This window comes from Osmerus mordax, chromosome 23 (assembly GCF_038355195.1).
Source record: "Osmerus mordax isolate fOsmMor3 chromosome 23, fOsmMor3.pri, whole genome shotgun sequence".
Taxonomy (NCBI): Eukaryota; Metazoa; Chordata; class Actinopteri; order Osmeriformes; family Osmeridae; genus Osmerus; species Osmerus mordax.
Genome location: NC_090072.1, coordinates 3,747,101 through 3,759,536, shown reverse-complemented (window position 1 = coordinate 3,759,536; position 12,436 = coordinate 3,747,101). Strand labels below are relative to the sequence as shown.

Here is a 12,436-nt window from a genome sequence, read left to right as displayed (position 1 = left end):
AGTGGAGGAACTATGCACATGCACTTAAATCCTCTTCTATGCACAAGCACTTAGGTGTAAAAACATTGCTGTTCATTTCCCAATTTTCCAACAATCAGATATGTATTATTCTACATTAAAACTGTAGTGTTTCAATCTCAGTGATATACATAACTTTTATAAATAACTTTTTCTTTTCTCTGTTCATTTTGGTTCAAGTGAAAACAAACCACGTTTGACCCCTTTGTCTTTGTATTGCCACTGTATTTCATGTTATGAAAAAGGACTGATAACGTTTTCCATTACATTGCACGTGTCAACTCTGCCACCAGACAAGAACAGAATGCTTGAACCTCTTCATTATCACAGAGCAGATGGAAGGCCTGTGTCAGCAGTTTTCGACAGGGGCCTGTGTGAACCGAACAGATGGGAAAACCATCATTTCATCAACAGAAGTCCAGAGGTTGTCCTCCCAACCCCTTGTATATGTGCACCATGACAATATGCAAAGGCATTTTCCATACAAGCCTATCATTACACCCCTCAGTCTTCCCACACAGGGGAGTCTTGGTTTTCTAGCCGGTCTCTTGAGATTAAATATTAGGCTGAGCTAGGACCGTCATCCAGGACATTCTGTCTTTGAGGTCAGTACAGAGTAACTTTAACTTCCAAAACACTAAACCATATTAGCAACAAAATAACTCCATCGTAAAAATAATGCATTCACAAAAAATATAAATACAAAATAGACATTTAATTGTCCACTTTCAATTAACATTTATTGAAAAACAAACAATTGTATTCACAAGTGCTAAACATTTACGCATAAATACTACAAAACATCATGTGGATATGAGCATGTAAACTGACGGGAGGTCCAGACATCTTGTCTAGTTCTCTGTGAGGGATGGGTCACCTGTCCTGGGTTTGTCACCTTTCTCGTTGCAGCTGTCCTGTAACAGATCTCCTTTGGCAGTTTCAAAACAATGCTACCATCACAGGCCAGTGCTTAAACCACTAAACTTCCAACTTGGTTTTCTCTCCCCACGCCCTTGACTTCCACTCTAACCAAGCCTCAGCACGCTGATGTCACCCCCTGCATCAACATGTCCTTCCTGCCTGGGGACTCGTGAGGCACTCCTGGGACCACCTCCACCCACGGAAAAGAAAGACCCACTGGACGATAGGTCCCTCCTAATTGGAGCTGGGATTTGAGCATGTCCCTCCTGATTGGCTGTCGCTTTGGCGTCGGTTGTCAAGTGTATCCGGGTCAGGGGGTCTCCAACTCGTGGGCGCTTTTCAGGTGTAATGCTACTGAAAGATGCACTTCCTGCAACATCAGCAAACTGGATAGGCTTAGAGTTGATATGCTTGTTTAACCCAGCTTTGGGTGGAAAATGTGTCCTAATGAAGGTAAAGGAGCCATTAGGATTTTGGGCCATTGGTAATTTGCCCTTCACAAGTTTTCCTCTCACTAGACTACTTGTGGGCTTTTTATACAGGATATCATACAATGTGGGGGCTATTTTGGTGGCAGCAGTTTGGGGTACTGGTTTCTCTTGGACAGGGGATGGGTTTTCGGGGGTTCGACTCACAAGGTTGGCCACTACCGCCTCAGGGCCGGCCTGTGGTCCCCAGGAAGCTGGTAGAGCATTGGTAGGTGTACCTATTTGGGTCCCAAGGTCAGTTGCTGTAGCAACAGGCTGTGCGTTAGGGTCAAGTATAGTTTCAGATGCAGGTAGTTCCAAATAATTCTGGATAGAATTGATATTCTTGGGTGTAAATTTAGGACCACGGCTAACAGTCGTATTTCGTTTATTTCCCCTCAACCTGTAGATGCCGAGGGCTGCTTCTCTCTTTGAAAACATCTCATCGTTGCTTCTGGGGACAATGGTGCTTTGGTCCAGCACAGGGGAGGGGGTAGAGGATTTGGGCATAACGGATAATTGTGTGGGATTTATGGGTTGCCAGATTGGCAGGCTGCCAGGTTTGTCTGAATTTTGGCGAGTCTGTGTTTTGCCAAGTCCATCTGATACATTCTCTCTGTAGGGAATAGAAGTAGGATCAGGCGGGTATGCAACTGTGCCCTCCCTCTGTCTAGAGGCAGAACTCAAAGGAGATAGGGTGGCAAAGCCCCATGAAGAAAACTCTCTTTTTTGATTTTCAAATAATCTTGGGTTGTGGGTGTTCTCATGGGTGATGACTGGATCCGTCTTAACCAGACTGGCAGTAGGTGGGAATGTGTTAGTGACAGATTTGCTTGCGTCATTCCCGGTCGATACATGAGGATGAACAATAAAACCAAATCCCTGAGGGGCCAGTGTTGCACTGGACACCGGTTGGACTCCACTTTCTAGAAACGGATGCTTTGTATTGACAGACTGGCCATTGCTGGCAATACTAGGGTTTTCCTTAGGGGAACTGCTATACTGGAAAGGCATTGCTGCTAGATTGGCTAAAGGTTTGACATTATACTCATTACTTTTGTTAATAGTAGCTTCATTAATTCTAGAATGTTCATTGAGGCCTTCCATTTTTTTGGAGTCAGATCTTACAGGAGTGGGATTGGTTGCTCTGTTCTTGCCAAAGCCATACTTCTTGAAAACCGACGGATATTCGTAGATGGTATTACCAAAATTGTGGTTCTCTGGTATTGACTTTCTCTGCGAGGACTCGTCGATGGCTCCACGTGACAGTTGGACGTCATCCACGGTAGAAACCAACCATGACTTGTGAGGTTGATGGTCCAACCCCTGGAACCCGTAAAGGGGGTTGACGTTTGTGGATCGCCCTGGATTGTATGCGGCAGCCATCTTATCCCTTTGGAAGGAGGTCAGGAATGAGCGCTCAGGTCCAGGTGCAATACCTCTGGTGTGGCCATCCCAGGGGTGCATTGCAAAGCGATCAGGGAGGGGTCCCCCTGGACCTGGGTCTCTTCCAGGAGAGGGGCTGGGGGTGGGCGATGGAACAGAAGGGGCTACGTCAGATGGACCAAAGCTGTATCTTCTGGCCACAGGCTGAAATCTGGAATCGAAACCACGGTTGAGAACACCAGGTACGTTTGGGTGACTTGGTTGAGACAGGAACTCCTCTTGTGATGATGGAGCTCCATTGTTGTAGGAAGACCGATGCATTTTAAAATGAGGTCCAGCTTGTGGATTCATGCTTGATGAGGATGTGGGATTGTTCACGCTTCGGGAATTTTCACTGTTGGTTAAAGATAAACGGTTTCGGGCAGGTCGCATGTGTCCGTAAAGGCCATGGGTGTCCATATCTGGGTTGTGTTGAGTGGAAGGTGAGAAGTTGTGAGGGATGGATTTGCTTGTATCATCCCCAATTGACAAACTAGGATACACTTCTAAACCTGATCTTATTCTCTGGTGGGTCCGTGTTGCGCCAGACACTGGTTGGACCACACTTTCTAAATCCTCATCAATAGTCCTCGTCTTAAACTGGTATCCATGTACTAACTGGTCTGTGCTGGCAATACTGGGGTTTTCCTTAGGAGAGCCACCATACTGGGAAGGCCTTGCCCACCTAGAGGCTGGAGGTTTGACACCATATTCATAACTTTTGTGAATCACATCATCAGGCCTAAAATGTTCACTGAGTGCTTTCATTTGTCTGGTTCCTGTGAAGCTGTAGAGCCCTTGGACATTTTTGGGACTTCCTTTAACAAAGGATGTGTGTAAATTGGTTATAGAATGAGAAACTCCTTGTTCACTGGGAGGCAAATGAGCCGTCTCTGCTTGGCGAGTCCTAGGTTGAAAATCCTTGTAGAGGTAGGCTGGGATCTTCCTGTTTCGGTGGTTCTCATCCGTACTCGTGTGTGCAGCATCTGGTATGGATTGCTCTGGCCTTGTGGTTTGTTCAGCAGAAGATGGGTATGGGTTGTAGTGGGAACGCCAGAATTTCACGCTCTCTGTGCTGGGGGAGCCTTTCACTTGGGCAAATTCTCTTCTTTTGCCTGCCAGGGGAGAGTAATCAAGTGAGAAATGGATCAAGTGATCTCATTACATTTTATAACATCTGTGGAGGCTCAGAATTTGTGGGCAAATGCATTTCAAATTCTTGTTCATGTTGGGTTCTGAGATTACTGAAACTGAAAATGAATATATTCCTCTGTTTAGACTGACTTGTCAGTCAGCCTGGTCATTTTAGAAAAAGTTAAGCACATGAACCCATGGATGTCGTTGCCAGCTCCAGTCTTGTTCTCTAAACCCTTCCATCTGCTTATGTGAGCTCAGTTTCATATCAACAACACAGCTTGCAGTCAAACATTGACTTGTGTCATGCAAGAATAAGTTGAGTAAACAGACAGTCAGCTCTCTATGTTTACATGTATTGATTATATGCATTTGACCTCTGATAAAAGGAGCCACTGCAACAAGCCATTAGCATTTTTATCAGATATGTAGCAATACTTTTTTTGTTGTTGCATTGAAATACATGAGTAGCTACTTACTGATGAAAGCATCTGAACAGTCTTCAAACACAGATAACACAAGGCACACGATCAAAAGCCTGCAGGGTACAAGCGTTCATTTTAATAGGCTACACAGACAATTCTTCCGGACAACATTATTGGCACTCTTGAGAAAACATAGCAATGGAATGCTTTAAAGTGGCAAGTGGAATTTTCTTAATTAGAAAACAAAATCTTACCTGAAATGATTATTTGACATCCTTGCGACTAACCACAAAAAACGACACGGAATTGTGACAGTTATTAAACTGTCAAACAAAGATTACAAGGTGCGAGTCAGTGTTTTTTATCCCCAGTATCTGCCGCTCAAACGGTTCCTGCACTGACTCTGTACCCTGTGATGAGAATAATTAGGTGCACCTGGTTTGTATAACCTTGCTTTGCGACAGCACAGGTGCAGCCATTGATGTTGAGTGCTTCACGTATTATGAAGGCTAAATCTGCACGAGTATTTCCTGCCTAGTATTGATTACTATTTGGTTTTCAAGAATAGTGTTCATTTCAGGTTGTGAATAATAGTCTATATTGTATTTCATTGTCCGTTGGAAAAGTATTGTTAAGTTGCCTATGGGCCTATTTGTCCAGTTGATCGATCTCTATCCAAGAATTCATTGACACATGGAACTGAAACCAACAAAACATGAATATAAATTATTGTATTTATATAAAATCAATAGCCAACTCTTAACAATAAATAAGCAATATGAATAAATACAGACGTGCATACAGTAAAAACCTGTCAGCTCGAGCACCAACAACAGTAACATAGGGCCTATTCCTTAGGCTTAATTAAAGCCAAACCGTCCGTTTTTTAAACAATTTCCAACACAACACATCAGTGACCGCATTGAGAGGCTTGAGAATGACAATCCATTCACAGTGAGGGGTTGGGCTATAACTGAACTAACCCTCATTGTAAATAGGGGAAGAGATGGCCGAAGTGTATGTGCACTTTTTCTTTCCTAATACTTTAGATGTCCTTTCACAGTCATATTTGTTTCAAAAGTCGTCTTGCAAGGTTCATTCCTGAGGTTCTTCTTCGCACCGGCGATTTTCGGGACTCAGGACCCGACTCCATGGCATGACAAGACATGTCTTGATGAGAGATGTTGCCTCAAATCTCAAATGATGTAACATGACATAAGCGCGAGGTCTCGCATATCGCTGTCAGTCATACAATCTGTAAAGAAAGGTGAAAGGTGATTTTAGCAGGTGTTTTTTGAAAACCAGATTATACGTTCCATAACAAGACAGCATGTGTAAGGTGTAGACATAGGCCTACGCTACTTACGTGTCCCGCGCCTCCGTTGGGTTTGGCCATTCCCGGTGATCTTTCCCCATAGGCGACACATCGAACGGCGAAACCTGCCACCTCCTGCACGGTCCGTTGATACGTTTTCCTCGGCGGGAGTGTCAGAACAAGCTTCCTCCTCATCCACTTCCATATCCTCGGTGTCACTCGCTTCAGCATCTCCCGCGGCGACCAGCATCTCAAGGAGGCATTCGTTAGCCGGAAGAGCTCCTCTAACCTGTCCACCTGGGACAATGGTGATGTGTCGGCATAGCGGACATCCAATAGTTTTACCCCGGCCTGAACACACCTCCGTGGGGTCAGATTCAAACACCAAGTGTCGGGAGAGAGTCACTAGGCAACTTTCGCAAAAACTGTGGTGGCATTGTAGCTCCCGTGGGCACCGCAATCCTCTGTTGAAGATTTGGTAACAAATTCCGCACTCGAGTTCTGAACTCATTTTGGTTAGTTTGTCGTTTGCTCCGTGTCAAAAGTAAACTGGAGGAAGAAGGGAATTTACTCTGATACTTATGTCCTGTGTGTGGGAATGCGTGGGTGGAGGAGGGACTCTCTTTTGGCATAGTGTTCCAAAACCAAGGCAACGGGTGACTCATGCTTCAAAATACAGTGATGTCATTACGATATAGTCAAGGTAGTTGTGTTGAGTCTGCCCCTCCCCCAACACACACAAACAAACGCTATAGCGTAGGCTATGCCTCTTCGTTTACACAGCGCACACTTTTAATACTGTTTAAAGATTGGCCTCCATTGGTCTGTTTGATGTTGATATTTGATGATCAATAAAGTCATCAATGTTTCTGAACGTTAAAGCAGTTATGCTAAACAGTTTTCGTGAAATGACAAGTTCTGCTTTATTACAGAGCAATCAAGCGGAGCTGGTTCATGCAGGAGACGCGAGACATAGTGCGTCACTAGCATGACGCAGTTGGGGCACACGTTCTTAGCAGTGCGGGCCATTTAATCAGGATATCTCTGCACTCTGCATTGCTTAGTGGGACACAGTTGGGTGCGGCAGGGAGCCGCGGCGAGCAGAACCATTATGCCAAATTCAAGTATTACAATCATGTATTGTACCGTGTGAAATAAAGTATCAAGTAAATACTATACTGAGTCCTCCTGCCTTAACCATTATTATCAGCAATAGGCCTACTACTAATAATCATTTTGTCACAGGTGTTCGGAGGTGTTGGGGGGGGGGGGGGGGGTTGCTACCAAATCTCACGCCAAGGTTTTTGGAAAAGTTGGCAGCCCTGCTATCTGCTGAGAAGTCTTCTGTTGCCACTTAATCTTGAGATCTGAACTAGACCGTCAACATCTGTTAAAGTTTACTAGGCTACACCAAAATTAATTTAGGCTCGTCTGAGATGACGCATTCCAATGCTAAGTAAAAGTCTGCATACAGGCCTACTCAATTACAATCAATTCGCATGTCTGTAAAACAAAGCAATTATTTTACCACGCGTTGTGAATGAGAACTTCCAAAACAAACAGCACGTAGCCGTTACTCCCTCCCACTAGGACTTTTCCAGAAATTCCGGCAGCTCCTCCCGTTTACTGTCATTCCTGCGAGGGGAGAGTACTGTAGCCTAAATGACGCAATCTTATCCGTCACCACGGCAATCTTCAAACAAAGTCACGCATAAATCTGATAAGCATAAATATCCATTAAAGGGCACTTCCTCCCGCGTCTAGCACAGTGAAGCCAAGAGGATCTGTTTTGTTGTGGAGGAGAATAGATATCTGAATGATTGTGTTATTTAACTGTGGCTTGTTTGATGTGTTTTGATAATGGATTACTGAGCCATATTCCCACGTGCCGACTGTTTTACCGCACAGAAGGATGTTTATAAGTAAAAGGACAAGGGTCAAGTGAGATTTAATTGAAAGGACTATCCTACTTGAATGAAGAAAAAACTTTGCATATGTGTTTTGATGTAGCCTATTTGATGTACAAAATGTATTTTTTGAAATCTTTAGTAAAAAAAAGTTGCAGTTATATCCACTTAATCTGACTCTAAAATTATTCATGTCGAACATCAAGTCGTGTTTCAGTTCCTTGTCTACTAACAATGTTTCATGGGAAGTACCTATATTTCAGGAAGCCCTCATGTGATCACATTACACAGAAGCCGTCAAACTCACGTGGTAATATATGTAAGTAATAAGTAAAACAATAGGTGTGTTCGACTTCATTCAGCGCCGGCGTCGCCTGCAGCCCGGCTGACTTGAAGCAGCCAATGGCATTCTCAATTTCAAGGCAGCCGGCTGCAGCCGGCTGTCGGCGCCGCCGGTGCTGCATGAAGTCGAACACACCTATTGTCTACTTGTTTTGAAACGGATGCATCTTGTCACGGCTATTGTTATAATTTGACATCAATATTTATATATTTATGACATAATTCTATATATATATTTATATATATATATTTATATATAACCCTATATCTCCCTTGTTGACTGGTCATTTAGGTGTCGCTTATAAGAATGTATGTGCAGTGCAGTGGACTGGGGCCACACATTCAATCAGACACGTATCCAAATTCCCTGGCACACCATACTGTATATGCCTAAACACAAGCACGCACACAAATATAAACTTTTGCTCATGTGGGCTTATGTAGGTCAGTTTTGTTTTAGTGGACTGACTCATGGATATGAGCCCTCTCTAACCTACTTGGTCTGGCTTGTTTTGCTGGTATCCATTTTGACTGTTGTTTGACAATCTTAAGAGGATAAAGAAGAGAATACAACTTGTGTTGCAATGCAAGTGCAACAGTGATGTTTGCAACATAGGGAGAAGGAAAATCTACCACAGCAACAAGTGATGAAAATATAACAGAAATCATGAGTTCATGACTTATCCAATATCTCAATCATATTCTTTGATCTATCCTGTTCATGCCCAGGTCAAGTTCCAAATGTATTGTCGTGCACATGAACAGAGGTATTGACAGTGAAAATGCTTGATTTTCAGGGGTTTCTCAACAATGCAAACAAAGTGGGCTGGCATTAGTCGGAAGCTACAGTTTTGAACTTGAACAACCCTGTCATGTTGACTGTCCATCTCCTGAGTGGAGACATTTAAAGCGATATTGACGTGGATAGTTTCAGCGAAAGTCATGATGGCGGCCATGTAGGAGGATAGTCCTCGTTGTCCCAACAGTGTCTTGGTTACCAAGCACATCACCACGGGGTTAATTAATGTCAGGGAAACCGGGAGGCACCCATGAGCCCTGAACAAATGAGGAATGAGAGAGGGATGTCTAGGGATGGCTGCAAAATAAAAAATAAATAAAGAGAGGAGGAGGAGGAGAGACAGCATGCAAAAGAGCAAAAGTCTATAGAGAGAGAGAGAGAGAGAGAGAGAGAGCAGGGGGGATAAAAAAAAAAACGAAACTGTGTAGTGAAGTACACAAAGGGAGAAGGAGAGGAAGGCGTTGGAGGGGTTGTTCGTGACATCGTTGGAACTATGAGGTGTTGTGTGAGAAGTTCCAGGCTGGACAGGGATATCGGAGAGCATCCTGCTTGAAGAGGTGAGTGGACGGGTGAGTGGTTCCTCTCATATCTCCAGCCCTGCATACAGGGACCAAGTGTCGTCCCATTCCACCATTGGGTGCTGTTTGTTTTAGTCAGCTGACCTACATAGACAGACAAGGTCAACATAAATAGCATTTATATTGTTATTAAAACGGTTATATAGAACACACATTTAACATTCTTCCGTGCGACAATTCTATTCCTTGCTATGAGCTTTGTTTGGCATATAAACCAAATAATCATTTAATAATCAGTCCATTAGGCAAAACTAATAACTGCACAGACAGACACTGCACTGATGAAGTTAGTTAATTATAGAATATGGTTTACTCTGATTGTATTCATTTGTAATGCAAATGCACCATACATACATCTCCTTTAATCCTGAAATTGAAGATGCTTTTGTTTTTCTCATATACCCAGAGCAGTCAAATACAAGGGAGACCCTTAACTGCCAGGCAACCAGCCTCATGTGAGACAGACCTGACCTGTTTTGTCCCATGGTAATGCAGGGTAGGGACTTGAATGCTTTACTGGGTAACAGACAGTGTGATAAACACAGGTAATCTGCAGGGAATTCTCAATGCAGTGTACAGTATGTAACAGCTCTAATGGTGGATACCATTGATACAACTCTCAAACAACTCTCTTCTTTTTTTTATATTATCTATATCTCTTCACATTAACGTCATATGTAACTAAAGCAATGATACGTTGTTTGTCTTGTTTCTCATTTATTTGATAGTAGTGTTTGGCCAGAAGTCACGGTTACATTAAAAGGGACATGGCAGGGGCTTTAATACTTGATTTTAAAGCACAGTACTGTGGAGCAGTGCTTTTGGTCGACCTGGGGTGAACCCTTTCTGTCTTGCTATTTCAGGGGAATTTTAATGAAGCTCAGCAGTACCAGTAAAACCATCGTTCTCTGTGTCCATGGTGTTTTAACTAGCCCTCAGTGAAGAATACCTGAAAACAAACCAACTACAGTTGAGAGAGGGGGGGAGGCAGATAAACAGGCTGACAAACCGAACAAGGGTTAGCATTAGAAAGAGAGAGAGAGAGGCAGAGGAAGACAAAAAAAAGAGAGAACAAAGTAATTGTTTCCATCCATGGCTTCTGTTTTCCTTAGTCTCCATACATACACTTCCTCCCAAAGCTAAATAAAATGTGTGGCCTGAAGGCCTTCTATATGAAGTGAGAAGTACTGGTGGTGGAAGGGTGGTAGTGTGCGCGGGGGGGAGGGCAGTGTTCTCAGATTGGTGGGGGGGATGTATGGCGACTATGACTTACATACTTTGGAATCTTGGTAGAGAACAAGTCAGGAAACAACAGCTAGTCTAGGTTCTAGAGTTTGGCACATTCTCTTTACAGTTGCTACTCATGTACTGTTATGAGAAACAGGAGCAGTTTTCTACGTAACTTTCTAACAATACATTTCATAATTGATGGTTCTTTGCCTTTTCAGGCGTGTAACGTGTTAGAGTTGTCCTCTATTTCCCCCTCTGTTACAGTTCAATAAGAGTAACCAGAATGCCTAGTCACAGAAATATTAAAACAGGAGTCCTGTTTTTGACGATGTGCTCTTCTGCTCTTAGGTTTTTTAGAGACATTAGCAGGCCTCAGTCAACCGTCCCACTTGAGGCCTCAATCTCTCCCGCCCTCCTTTTTTCTCCCTGCCCTCACCATGGAAGACCCCTCAGCCTCATTGGCCCATCAGGGGGACAGGGCACCAGCAGCGGCCCCGCTGAGTGGAGACTCCACAGAAGTGGAGTGCCCCATCTGCTACCAGGAGTACAACCAGTTCAACAAGTGCCCCAGAATGCTCGAATGCCTCCATGTCTTCTGCACAGAGTGCCTCCACAGGATCCAGCTTTGCCCCTTGAACTCCCCGGACCCCCATGGCCTACCTGCCATTAACTGCCCCCTCTGTCGCCACCCCACGGCCCTCGCGTCCGGTAACGCCCTCTCCTTGCCCTGCAACTCCCGGATCCTAGCGCAGCTGCCACCCATGACCTTCCGCATGCCCGTGTCGGTGGCGGCCCGCCTGGCCACCGTCACCCAGAGGGTGGTGCTCTCCCTGGAGGCTAGCAGGGAAGCTCGCTTCATCATCCTGCCCACGGTGAGTCTCAGGGTGGAGCAGATGCACCCCGAAGTGTCCCATGGCAGGGCCCCGGGCCTGGTGGGCGAGCTGGAGGTCATCCAGCAGCACAAGAGCACCCTGTTGTGCGTCCAGCTGCTGGCCCTGGTCTTCTGGGTGATGTTCGTGCTGACCTGCGTCATAGGGGTGGTGTTCGGACATCGCCTCTTCCACTTCTGAAGGAAAGGAGGGGTCGGGACAATCCAAAACTGAAAAGGAATGCTTCCTTCCTTGACGTTATCTTGTTTAGCATGAATGCAAGAGACGGAACAGACATTTCAATGCAAATCATTCTAGTTATTCTACTTTCATGTCAAATGAGATTTTTGCAATATAAGGAGTTTGCTTGTTACTGGGGCTGCATTGTGGATGAAACACATTTTATAGAATTATTATTGATAGATTAATATTGACACATCACTAAATTATAATGTTCAGCAACGCATTTCAGCTTTCTGTACAGATTCCATCAGTTATGTTCTTTTGACAAGGAACATGACTGTGCTTTTGTCTTTGTTTCCCTGATAAAGGGCTCTCTCTAGTGGTCTAATGTGGTAGTCATCTGAAACTTTTTGGGACATTCCATATAGTTCATTAATTGCATTTACCTTGCCTCTCGACTATCTTTAGTAGGTGACTTGTGTTATATTTATGTTTACGTGATGCAACTCTACTTCAGGTGGTGTTATATTAATCAGGAGAAAAAAACTGCGAGAAATGTGCTCTAAAAGAGGATTACTACCATTTACAGGTCTTACTGAGTGAATAAAAGCTGTTTTGTTTCAAATTTTTGACAGTATCTTCTTTAGGTGGACCATGAATATTTTTATGAGTCGGGGGGCAAGCTGGAAGAAAACGTAAAGGATACTACGTCATACGCCGCGTTGGCTAACTTGCATAGAAAAGTTTTTAGACCCCCTCCCCTCCGTATGTTTTTGTTAGGGGAAAAGTTGTGGGTAGTCGATCGTGTGAATGTTGCGTGTGC

The 12,436-nt window shown here is 44.1% G+C and overlaps 2 protein-coding genes across 2 annotated transcripts; one reads left to right on the top strand and one right to left on the bottom strand.

Annotated features, from left to right (window-relative positions):
* Positions 1-2,720: 2,720 nt before the first annotated feature.
* Positions 2,721-11,631, top strand: si:ch73-335l21.2 (RING finger domain-containing protein). Its single transcript, XM_067261133.1, has 2 exons — positions 2,721-2,811; positions 11,048-11,631. Exons 1-2 carry the CDS (start codon positions 2,721-2,723, stop codon positions 11,629-11,631), a joined length of 675 nt encoding a protein of 224 aa, XP_067117234.1.
* si:ch73-335l21.4 (E3 ubiquitin-protein ligase-like) lies at positions 5,107-6,271 on the bottom strand. The gene is made up of 2 exons (XM_067261803.1): positions 5,757-6,271; positions 5,107-5,645 (listed from the first exon to the last, which is right to left on the bottom strand). Exons 1-2 carry the CDS (start codon positions 6,214-6,216, stop codon positions 5,587-5,589), a joined length of 519 nt encoding a protein of 172 aa, XP_067117904.1. The 5' UTR covers positions 6,217-6,271; the 3' UTR covers positions 5,107-5,586.
* Positions 11,632-12,436: the final 805 nt, after the last annotated feature.